At 39.6% G+C, this 12,897-nt stretch overlaps 1 protein-coding gene across 1 annotated transcript; it reads left to right on the forward strand.

The window, feature by feature from the left end:
• Window positions 1-1,549: 1,549 nt before the first annotated feature.
• LOC140236360 (uncharacterized) lies at window positions 1,550-11,050 on the forward strand. Its single transcript, XM_072316316.1, has 6 exons — window positions 1,550-2,460; window positions 3,203-3,294; window positions 4,675-4,827; window positions 5,524-5,752; window positions 7,130-7,279; window positions 7,725-11,050. The coding sequence occupies exons 1-6, from the start codon at window positions 1,617-1,619 to the stop codon at window positions 8,585-8,587; spliced, it is 2,331 nt and encodes a 776-aa protein (XP_072172417.1). The 5' UTR covers window positions 1,550-1,616; the 3' UTR covers window positions 8,588-11,050.
• Window positions 11,051-12,897: the final 1,847 nt, after the last annotated feature.

Consider the following 12,897-nt stretch of genomic DNA (forward strand, 5'->3'; position numbering starts at 1 on the left):
TTCACTACCGGTGTTATGACTTTGAGTTAGACAATTCACGTAGGCCATAAGTCACAAACGTTAGTGTCTAAACATTTAGCCTTAGGACCCTACGAGTGTACATTAAATTTCTACTTATTCTAGCTTATTCCCCTATTCCTTCTGTTTTTAATATCCACTTCTTCTTTTTTCTTCAAGGCTGCCGGTAACCCCGGGGCGTTCCTTGTACAAGTACGTACACAGAGTTAAACTTTATAACCTAGTTACAAGTAAATATTTACTGCATGGTTAATTGGGGCTGGTCGCAGTTAGCTGCCGCTTTCCTCTTCAACATTGTTTAATGCAAATGGGTTGAATGCTCTTGTAAAGTGTAACATGATGTTAGGCCTCTAGCCAGGGCAATAAGGCTTTTTAATTTTAGTTTGATAGTCGTTAGCCTTAAAATACTAAGCCCTTATTTGTAACATTAGTTAAGTAGAAATTCTAATGAAAGTCTCAGTGGATCGTGGAGTCAGCTGAATTACCGAATATACCCGAAGTCAACTTCACCACTCACTCCTGATCACAACACCTAGTCTATACTGTGACCAGCCCAAACGGAGCGCCACGGGGTTAATCAACACCAGTGTTTACCATGTTCAATGTTCACTGCACAGCATGCAGCGCTGTGTGACTTGCACTGCACGTGTAGCACGCATCAACTAACTTTGCGCGACCAGTCAGACAGACACCTATTGTTGGCTATGCATGTCTTAAATAGTCTTAGCAAGGAGATAGCTCCTTGGTCTTAGTAAGACTTGTCTTGACATTATGTACTACTACTAGATCTAGTTTCTACACAATTAAATACAATATGAGTATGGTAGGTGTCCAACACATTGAAAGAGATGATGCCCCTCTGTTTGTATAGAATTGCACATGAAGAACAAACATGCACGCATGAGACTACATGCAGTGGTTTTACATTCTTCACTGGGGATTTGAAGATGTCCATATTACTGAAAAAACCCGATAATAAGATCAACAGCAAAACAATGATACCATAGATTATAACCCTATGCACATTGGAAAAGCATTACTTGCATTTCACACAATGATATTGTCAATTAGACTCTAGAGGGTAGGGGTATTGGTTTTAAAATTGCGGGGCAACGGAGTGCATAAAAAAAAAAAAAACACACCATGCGTTCGAAGCAGTTGGTTTGGAGGTGTCACATTTTAAATGCGTGCTTGTGAATTCAGAGTATTTTCTTTATCTATATATGTGAGTGAAATTTCAGGCAAATTGTGAAATGTGTACATTTAATTTCTATTGATTGAAGAACATTAGGGTGTTGATGTATTGGACACCCAACCATACTACTTATTAGTAGTCAAGAGTAGAACCAGAAAATGATTCTAAAGGTCTAGGCTCGTTCCTTGCTACTAAACCGTTGACACTTAGATCTGCATGATAGACAACTTCTTTTTATCTTCTTCGATGGAGAATTGTTACAACCTCAGCATTGTTAACTCAAATCACATTCATGTCTGTTTTAAATTGTCATTTCAGCACTTCTGGTCTGAAAGACTTTGGAGCCGCAGCGTTGGACTCCCAGAAGTGACAGGTGAACTGAGTCTCTGAGAAGTCGGGGAAAATGTCTGACACAGAGAGAGTAGAACTTTCAGAAGCCATCAAGACCATTCTTGATGACGAGGAGTCCAGTTTTCATCAGGGAAATAAAGCGGAAGCGAATTTCTTGAGTCCAGTGTCATCTGTATCGAAAATCAAGAAGTCTGACTGTACCCCAAATGCAACAGATCCTCGGCCCAATTCATCGCCAATTCTGCAGAATGCTTGTGCGGATTCAAACATCGGAGGGCACAATGCTGAGACCCCACTGTCACGAAAGAGCTCTCTCTTGCAGCGCAGCCTTGGCAGTGGCTACAGCAGCACGCCGCCAAAGAAACGCAGGCACGCGCACGAGGTGATCATTTTGAGGCCGCCGAAGAAGCGGGCGTCAGGGTCGACCCCGCGTGTGACCAGCACATCGAAACTCGTGTCCAAGGACACAAAAACGACCCCAAACGGCCCCACTGGTCGGAGGGGCACGTCGCCCGGCAGACTGCTCCAGACGACCCCTGTCTCTAGCCTGAGTCAATCCAGGATTAACGTGCCGAGCCGGCTACTTGCCAAGGAGTCCGGCAGAGTCAAGAAAGAACCCTCGAACCCTGCCGCCGCAGCCACCGCTGGAGACCACGTGACTCCAACCCAGATGTTCTTCCTCGACGGTGGCGAGAATCTCACTCCCAAGGAGAGGGAGGACTTAGAACTCAGGGCACAGTACCTCAGCCAGAGCGCCCTGGGGCAGCAGGGAATGGTCATGCCCATCACAGCGGGGATGGAGGGGATGCCAGAAGGCTGCAGCCCACAGGTTGGACAGGGCAGTCTGAGTCTCAGTGTTGGTGAACAGATGAGAGGGATTAGTCTTGTTGCAAGAGGTAACAACCAGTCATTTAAAGGGATGGTATCAAGTCTAGTTTTGATTGAGATTGGGGATTCATATTTTAACTTTTTGTGACGTGAATGCTATACAATTCAAAAAGAGTTTTGTATTAAAAGTTTATTTGATGAAATTGTTTTGAAATTGCAGAGAGATATCAAAAAACAAAGTGCATAAGAGATGTCAGGATGACTCCATTTATATTGTAACATTGGGTCAAATTTATGAACTTTGGATTGTGACATTCTAGTTGTCATGTAATGACTGCTGAAATTGAAAGTATTTGTGATACCATCATGATTCCTTGGACAACTAAGTTTGCACATTTTCTACGCACACAGCAAGCTGCTGTTATAAGAAGAACATAAGAGGAAGTGAAAGCACAAGAAAATCCATTTAATGATTACATTGTACATGTAGTTTGACTCAATCAGTTGCAATGAAAACATCTCGACGGAAAAAATTTCATGAATTTGAATACATTGTAGTTGGTGTGTAAAACCCAATAATAAGGATCTTTTGAAGAAGGGAATAAGAAAAGGTGTCAGCATTTTATGATAAAGTTGAATTAGTTCATGATATTCTGTGCCTTTGGCACCTATACATATGCATGCTAATTCATATCACATGAATTAAGTGAACACGATTGAAAAATGATAGCGCGTGTTCACTGTGTGCAAACTGCAGTATAGTTCATGCTGGACCTTTTTTGCACTGTAAATCCCATGATCCCACTGCAGCAGGTAACCAAGATGACAGCCTGACCAACATCACATGGCTGAGGAGGATGTCTGCTCCAGATCTTGACCTGGTCACCCAGCCAGACTTAAAGGTATCTTTGGATGCAGAGTTAGTTTGTTCTTTAAATCAAAAACTGTGTTCAACTATCTTTGAGTTTGTTTCATTTTCATTCCTGAAATTGAACTTCTTCCTTCATATTTCAATATCTGCTTTGATATTTTGGTTTTAACCAAGTGCCACTTCCACTTGTTCCAGTAGAAAAAAAAAATCATAAAAAAGAATCACCTCATTGTTCAATTACAGACATTGCTGAGTATAAATCATAAGCCATCGAAAGACAATAATCCTTTTTGGGAAAGAAATATCATTCAGTACCATATTGGCAATATTGTTCAGTTACTTGCATCAGTATTGCCGTGATCACATTTCATCAGCCAAGGGGAGGAGGTTGGATGGACAGTTTAACCCATCCATTGAAGACTAGTCCCTCATAAACTTGACAGGTGTCTATGAAACGTGTGTTGTAGCAAAATCAACTCGTATTCAGTGGGTTAATGCGGACTGTTTGACTTTGCACAACCTATGGACTTGCACAGCCCTTTGTGTACAGACTACCACTGTAGCCTAATTTGGCGTCAAATCTCAAAGATGAACAGTGCCGTTTTGAATAATGGTAAGAATACTATAAATGTGACCTTGCATCACAAAACCAAGAAAAAGTTGCCAGACATGAATTTTTAGTTGAGGGCAGATCCTGAACGAGCAGACTCTAGGCTTTAAAATGATGAATAACTCAAATCAAATGGACTTTCCTAACCTATAAATATTGGAAAGAAAGCACACACTCTGGAAAGTGTGAAGTGAGAAAAGAGGTTTGAATTACAGTGTCTATTCAAGTGCTTAATCTTTACCAAGCCGTGCTAGCTGTGTGATGAAAGGGACAAAACACAGGATGTAAACCACAGAGCAACAACAATGAAGGAATTATCAGATTAAGCTTAAATTGAGCATGTTCTATCAACACATTTTGTTCATGATTCAAAGCAATTTACCATTTTCCTTTCAAAAGTTACTAGACTTGAAAGTGAAGTGTGCAAAGGATTTCAAGAAATGAAAAGGGGCCTCTAAGACATACCTGATCATTCTACTCTCCCCCCAAAAAGGGTTGTAGAAAAACTGGTGATACAACACTTTCCCCATTCACGTTATGATCCCAAACTGAAGATTAATGTCTTACAGAAGAAGGATAGCTCAACGATTACAGAAAATAGGAAAAACTCAAGATTGACTCGGTTGACCCATTTCACCTTTTTTAAGTCCTCACGTAAAATCAAGGAGTGCAACTTTTTGTTTGTTTTGTGATGCATGGTCACAAATACATGTAGTATTCAAACAATTCTAGAGTTTGAAGCACTGCATTGTCTATTATCAATTGAGATTATTAAATGCGACTTCTTTATGGCTCACTCAGGACCCGCATGGGGAGCGACCGCCGTACTCCTACAGCTCCCTCATTCAGTTTGCGATCAGCAGTGTGCCAGAGGGCAAGATGACCCTTAGGGATATCTACTTCTGGATCGAGACGAACTTTCCCTACTTCAGGTCGGCTAAGCTCGGCTGGAAGGTAGGAACGAAAGAGGTTTTTGTTGTTGTCGTTGTTGTTGTTTTCACGTTGAAGTCTTATTTCACTATGTAATGTGAGATCACAGATCACAACGAGATCCCTTTCAATGAAGCTTTGCATTGTAACACTACTTTTAACTTTGCAAATGCTTCCATTATTTTAGTAAAATTTTCTAAGACTCTGTCAGAGCTATGATTTGCTGCTCTCAAACTGTACTCCCTCAGAAGTTGTTAGGCTGAACAATCCTGTCCAAACATGAATACAAGTCGAATTGTGTCTTCCAAACTGAAGTATGGTTGATGGCAGCTAGTCAAGCATTTTGGTCTTTGTTGTAATTTGTCAAAGTTACTGTAAAACGAATGTTCGTGTGCATTTTAATTTTGCGAATTTCGCGAGCACCAAGATTTGCGAAATTAAAATGCATGCGAAAGTTCTTGTCTAAACTATATGCATTGAGTGCCAGTGGCAGTTTGCGAAAATTTCATGCCGCAAAAAAGGCCGTCGGCTCCAATTCGCGAAAAATTCATGCCGCGAATATGTTCTACAGTAATCTCCTGTTGTTGTTTCATTACATGTGCATTGTATTCTTGACGTATAATATTTGGAATGACAAAAATATGTATTTGACAATTTTCTCTCTACACACTTCAGCATCTTTACCTACATGTGTATATTTGCTGTCTTCTTCCTACACAGAATTCTATACGTCACAACCTCTCTCTTCACAAGATCTTCGTTCGCGAGGCGCCCTCTGGTCCTGGTCAGCCAGCCTACTGGACGCTGCGTCCGGGCACGATCGTCCGCCTGCCCGAGCGGCGCATCATCGTCCATGACGAGATGGCGTACCGGGCCGGGATGTCCGAATGTTTCATGCCCGATGGTACACCCATTGACATGGCTGCCATGGGAAATCCACATTTACAAGGTACCCGATTCTATCTTATGCTTGACACACTATCACCGCTTCCACTAAATGAAGGAAAGCCAACGAATCTGTTTTTCGTTTGTTTGTGGTTTTATGTGTGTGCTGGTGTGTGTGTGTATTTGTTCAGAAATTATCCATGTCAGGGACGGATCCAGGAATTCTGTAATGGGGGGGCACAACTGATATTTCTGGTGCCACTTCCGGGTTTCTTTTCATTTTTTCTTTTTATTTCTTTTGTTTTTAACGAAAAATAAGGGGGGGGGGGGCGTGCGCCGGCTGCGCCCCCCTCTGGATCCGCCACTGCATGTACTTATAGTTACAGTTGTCAGAATATCACTGTTACATCAGTCTGCTATGAATAGCCATAATTTTTACTATAACAATACTAACACATTAAAGGAGTAATGGAAGTCGTGTTAGTAGTTCAGTGGAATCTCATTGTAACGGGGTGGGGTATAGCGAGATACCTGATAACAAGTCCTTTGTTTTTATTTCTATTACAACAGGGACATTTCTTTGGTTCCTAGCAGGTCGTTATAAAAAGGTTTCTCTGTAGCAGTAGTTGTACAGTTTCAGTGGTGGCAGTAGGAGTACATTCATCATTTTGCAACGATAGTGTTGACCTTAAAGGGAAGGTAAACCCAAAGAGCAATGTGGATTGAGTGAAAGCAACAACATTAGCAGAACACATCAGTGAAAGTTTGAGGAAAATCGGACAATCGATGCAAAAGTTATGAATTTTTAAAGTTTTGGTGTTGGAACCGCTGGATGAGGAGACTACAAGAGGTTATGACGTATGAGTGGACAGCAATATAAAGAAAATATAAAGGAAAATCAACAAAAATTCACTTTTCTAGCATTATGAAAGAGCTCTTGACTAACCGCTTTCAGAAAGCAGGGGGAATAATTGCTACCCTTAAAATATGTCAGTATCAAGTTGATGGAATTTGTGGTTTTCATGAAAAATGAATTTTGTGAAAAATTTCTTTATATTTCCTTTATATTGTTGTCCTCTCATACGTCATAACCTCTAGTAGTCTCCTATTCCAGCGGTTCCAACACCAAAACTTTAAAAATTCATAACTTTTGCATCGATTGTCCGATTTTCTTCAAACTTTCACTGATGTGTTCTACTAATGTTGCTGCTTTCATTCAATCCACATTGCTCTTTGGGTTTACCTTCCCTTTAACAATAAGATAGTGCTAGTGCTACATCTGATTATAATGATACCTTTCACATGTGATTACTATTAGATTGATATACAAATTGGTTTTTCCACATGGTTGCAGGGGATAATTTTTTTTTAAAATTTGATTTGACAAGATGTGTTTTTCGATGAGCAATAAATTCATGGTTGCTTCATCACTGTTTCTCAGGGGGCCCTGCAATGAACCCTCTGACTGGTGATGGTATCTTGGTCACAGATTCCAACGGTGTTCCCATGCTGCCCACACAGGACCATATAGGAATGGATCATGCACCAGTCTTTTCTTCCACCCCTGTGCTGACCCGCCCAAATCACAGAAGTAAGATTTAAGGAATCGTGTATTATGTAATCACACCTTTGTTATTGTCGACAGAATACTGGCTACTTCTTATAGCAATTAAGTCCTCAAGACGGCTTTGTTTTCTTTTTCTTTTTGGTTGTATTAAAATTTTGTTGAAGTCGAATTTACAAACTGTATTTTTAATAGATGTGTTATAAAATCATGGGACCTGAATATTTACTGCCTTGTAGCGAAACTTCGTTAAAACTGTGTTCATTATAACTATTAAAAAAAAACGATTGGTGGAGGGGGGGTAGTAAAGTCAATACAACAGATTTGTGTTCACAAAATTTTAGACGCTAAATTTTAACTGTGATAGCCTCAAACACTAGATGTGGTATTGTTACGTGTAAGTATGGGATGGAGATGTAGTACTTAGTAAATGCGCTGATGTAACTGCACTTTCTGCATTTTGATTTTGTAGGTTCCAGACGTGTGCCGCCGCCGATTTTGCCCAAGGGGGCTTCCCCATATGCCCTGGTGCCGCTCCCGATTTACTTCACCGCTGACCCCAAGACCGGTCAGCTGGTGCCTGCAAATGGGGAGAACCCCCTACCGCCACCGGTGGAGCTGATGTCACCGCCCTCACAGCCCCGCCCCACCCACAAGGTCAAGAAGAAGAAGAAGACTGCGCCAAAGCAAGGCCCGAAAACAACTCCCTCCTCCCGCCTCCCCAATTTGCCGATGGAATACTCCAGCTCCACAGCGGGGAGAACCACCTTGGACTCTGGTTATGGGAGCGGCGATTCCTGCCTGGGGGATGACAAGCTCCTGCTTGCTGTGAGGGACTCCATGCTGAGGCAAACCTCCTCTGTTGAGAAAGGTGGTGATGGCAAGGAGAACGTACTTGTAGACGACCTCGAGCTCGACATCGGCAATGACCTCTTGCAGACGCCGCCAAAGACCACTTATCCCGAATGGCTGTCGCCGATCCGCGGCTTCACGCCGGGCCGCGACGCAGGATTCCCGGTGAAGGACATGGACTTCAATTTCACCCCCTTCAAGACGGGCTTCACCCCCAATCACAGAGTGGGACATTCCAACACACCTAGGCACCTCTTGCTCTCGCCCCCAAGAAAGACCATTCCAAATGCACTCGGAGGGGATGTCGGGAACAAGAAATCGCAGGTTCTCACCACCCCAAAGAGACAAGGGGACAGAGACTCCGCAAGCACCAGCTTCCACAACTTGAGCTTCGACCAAATGTTTGGCGACGTAAACTTTGACGTTGATCCGGATAACATCGATGTAGGGAACATCAGCTGGCTACTTCAGTCCCCTAAGTAAATGAATTCCAGATCAGACAGTGCAAGGATGTGAAACGATCGTACGAATGTTTTGGAGATAAAATATACCGGTAGCAAGATGGAAATCAGCAATGTCTAAACAGGAAATAAATGACAAACAGATCCATAATAGTGATAATAATTGACTTCATGACTATGGTCTGGAGTATAAAGAGTTTGCAATATGTTCCAAGAAGATTAACAGCAGAATGTATGCTGTCAGTAGAAAGTTCTGTAACAGGTAATGTGTGTCTACATTTAATGACTTCTGTGAATCTTTTTTTTTTTTGTCAGTTTGCTCTTTCTAAACACATAACCACTGAAAAGTCTTTGGATAGACAAAAGCTTTACTTACCTGCTATTTGCAATAATGCATGATATGTGTATACATGCATGTATCTATATTCATTTTTTTCCTTCTCTTTCTCCATTAGTTATAATGACATAATACATGACTTTTCTATATTTCTTTTTTTTTCTTAATAAACATTTGTAAATACATTGTATATCTAATATATATTTATCATAGTTTTGTGTTTTACTCAGTTTCTCTTTGTTGATTATAAAGCTGTTTATATTACACAATATTGTGGATGAATAGAACTAACTATTTTAAGTTGTGTGCTTATGTTACTAGAGATATAGTAAGAGATATAGAATATATATGAGTTCATTACACTATAGTTTCTTTTTTGTTTTGTTTTTGTACTTTTTTTTACGAGATACACTTGCTGTTCATAGAAATGTAGATATCTGAGGACTTGCGGAGCAAGAAAGGCATTTGTCTTCAAGGCAGACAGTGAATGGGGGGCAGTCCATTTGCTGTGAGGATAGGGTCCTGGATGGCAGCATTTGCAGCCACGTCTGTAACCTTTTGTGCCTTGGCTTACTGGGACACAACCATATGATGACTACCTCCTGCCCTCTTTCGAGACCAACCCTCACTGTTGTCTTGCTTTCAAATGTGCCAAGAAATTGGCAAGATGTCTGTGCCCGAGACGGAGTCTCTGTTGTCGTCATTGTAAAATACAGTCAACTCCGTGGAAGTTGACAGCGCATATGCTGAACAATCAGCTAGGTCGATGAAAATAGAAAAGTCCCAATCTACACTCCATCTACATTCTTTTGTGTGTATTGCCCTGTGCATTGCAGATGTCAATATCGCCTTTAGAAGCCAAAGTATGCATTTTTCCCAGTCCTATCAAGATAGACTTACACGGAGTTGACTGTGAATCCTTTTCCCCCCTCCCACGCAAGTGTGAGCCTGTGCTCTATTTCTTGGAAAATAATGTAAAGTTTTCACCTGAAATACATTGTAATCTATACATATACCTCAAATTACACAAATGTACCGAGTTGCACGCCAATTTCATCTTGATGCATAGCATGTCACATTTAGGGTTCACTCTGCACGCTGTGACTCACAGAATTGAAAAAATAAGGAAGCAAAATAATAATTGCAAGTTGAGCTAGTAATGACTTTGGATTCCAATGTTTTTTGAGTCATGATATATTTTGTGTATTCTTGCACAGTGAAAGGGAAACTGGAAATAAGTACAAGGACAACAGAAAGTGATATTTCTCTAACTGGTGAATGAACATCAACATTGAAAGCTAGAAATTTTTCTACCTCTAGTCTTGTGACAAGAATGTAGAGCTATGCTATATTATTAGTTTCCTGTTGCCCAGTGCTACATGTTCTAACCAGAAAGGCAACTATTTCTGGTTTGGTTTGTTCTTTTGTTTATTTGCCTTTTAGTAGCGAGGACTGTTGTTTTTTCTCTCCGTTAAAAGCATCTTGTTTTGAGGTAGGTTTTGCCCTAAAACACGGCCGATACGAAACTGTACAGTACAATTAATGCATGGCATGACACTTGCAATCAAAGTCATTTCAAATTTTGTAGCATAAATTAGTATTTATAGCAAGTCCTGCGAGCAGCGCAAGCTCCTCCATTAGAAATTGCAATCGCAGTGTAATGGCAGCAGAGTGGTAGATTTGGAGTATAGTATACTACGCACTTGTCGAAAGTTTGCTGTCAAAATACTTTGAATTCATGATTCTGCGAAAAATTTTGTGACGCTTTGTAATGTCATGATGAGAAACAATCACTGATAGAGTGAAATACAATTTGATTGATTTACATTAATTTACATGTATCTTGAAAAGGCATTGCAAAAGTAGTACAAAACTTTGTGCCAAGATATGTTTGACATAGAGAAGCTTTAGGAAAATATCATCAGAATGCGTGCATATGTACCGTATGTGTATTGAATGCAAAATCCCATTTTGTACATGATTAGAATATTTTTTCCTCCCTTTCATACATGTGTATAATACTTTTTTTTTTTTTTTTGTACAGCCTGCTGTAAATATGAGTTTTGTGAATATGTACATGACAAATTTATGTTGCTGTGAGAATCTAACGATCTGTAATAAAGGCAGCTTGCAGAGTACATAATACAACTTTGTACGACACAAAAATGAGTTTGTCTTGCCAGAAAGCCCCACTTAATTTGTGTATGTGTGCTTACATTGTATGCAGGGTGCTCCTGTTACAACAAACACAGTTATATTTTATGTTACAGCAAAGTGAAAATATAGGTCTTGAAATTATCATCTTTATAATTCTTTATTACCTCCGCCAAGGGGGGAGGTTATGTTTTCGTTACCGTTGATTTGTTTGTTAGTTAGTTAGTTCGTTCGTTCGTTTGTCCGTGTTCAAAATAACTCAAAAAGTAGTTAACGAATTGAGATGAAACTTGCAGGAAAGGTGTAGAATGACACAAGTTACAAACGATTAAGTTTTGGTAGTGATCCGAGAATTTTTGGGGAATTTATGAAGGATTTTTGATATTTTGGCAGGTATAGGGTCAATGAACTTGGGAGTTCAGGCTGCCCGTATTTGAGGTTTGCATGCGCACACTAAAGTGTGTGCTCTAGTTTCTGCTAGGGCGAGGCGCGCGGTGCAGCTGAGGGTTTAATGACATAACAAAGGCTTCTATATTGGGAAATCGGGCGGCTTTCAGCACACAATGCAGTACAATGGGTGGAAATCACTGATCTCTGTGGAAGAACAAGATCAGTGCAGGTGGAAATGGGCTGCATGCTTGGCGGAGGTCTGCGCTCTCAGAGTGCTTCTCTAGTTTATAATGATACTTTTTTGTCCGACAACAATGAAACTAGATACATGTACACATGTAAGGAAAGAACACTGTCGGTCCTGATAAATTTGTTGTAACAGGATTCGCCTGTATGTGTGTATCCTAATTTAGAGATGTATTGAGATCCATGTTTGGAGATTATCTGGACTATAATTGCTGACTCTACAATGAGAAAAAAAGGACAAAAACTCTCTAAGGGATTGCCGTAAGCAGTCCTGTTATAAGTCATTTTGTTTATGTCCTCATCAGAGAGCAATGGTATTTGAGATTGCTTTCTGTGTTTTGGTTTGTTTGTTTTTGCTCATAAAAAGAAGAATGAGGTGTTGGCATAGGTGACAGTGTTGGCTTTACTCTTCAGTAAGAAAATTATATTCATAGGCCCTATTAGAACATAACAAACAAACAAACAACTAAATTATGATAATCTCTTTCTAGCTCAAATTTTAATCATTCCTTCCCTAGTACGAACGATAAATTTGAAATGGGAGACTGTTGAGAATAGCTTGTTTGGTTTGAGAGAGAGAAAAAAAACCCAACACTGCAGCTTGTATATATCAAAACAATTGGATTAAATAACAAAGTATTATATAGACACACTCTGAGTTTCATATAATTCTGATACATGTAAAACAAAAGTGCCGTTTAAGGTGTTTGACCCCCCCCCCCCCCAAAAAAAAAATTGTTATTATGACAATATTTATGCAATACAGTACTGCATTGACTAAATTGTTATGATGACCTTTGCCTGTATACTAGAGTCTGTCCGTATTGGCAGTAGGGTAGGAATCAAATACAAGGGTACAGGCACGTCTTGATATATTCACACATTTAGCAGCATGCTCAATAACAACATACAATTCCCTCATCATGAAAACCCCCAATAATAATAATGATGATGATGATAATAATAATAATAATAATAATAATAATAATAATAATAATAATAATAATAATAATAATAATAATAATAATAATAATAAAATAATAATAGTAATAATAATAATAATGATAATTTTATTATTATTATTATTATTATTATTATTATTATTATTATTATTATTATTATTATTATTATTATTATTATTATTATTATTATTATTATTATTATTATTATTCATCATCATTTTTTTAAAAACATACATTAGATCT

Source organism: Diadema setosum, chromosome 12, assembly GCF_964275005.1.
Source record: "Diadema setosum chromosome 12, eeDiaSeto1, whole genome shotgun sequence".
Classification (NCBI taxonomy): domain Eukaryota; kingdom Metazoa; phylum Echinodermata; class Echinoidea; order Diadematoida; family Diadematidae; genus Diadema; species Diadema setosum.

Bases quoted from the DNA above. Each gene is read 5' to 3' on its own strand.
- LOC140236360 (XM_072316316.1), top strand. From the start codon at position 1,617: ATGTCTGACACAGAGAGAGTAGAACTTTCAGAAGCCATCAAGACCATT. The intron at 2,461-3,202 runs GTAACAACCAGT...ATCCCACTGCAG, and splicing joins GATTAGTCTTGTTGCAAGAG to CAGGTAACCAAGATGACAGC. The intron at 4,828-5,523 runs GTAGGAACGAAA...CTTCCTACACAG, and splicing joins CGGCTAAGCTCGGCTGGAAG to AATTCTATACGTCACAACCT.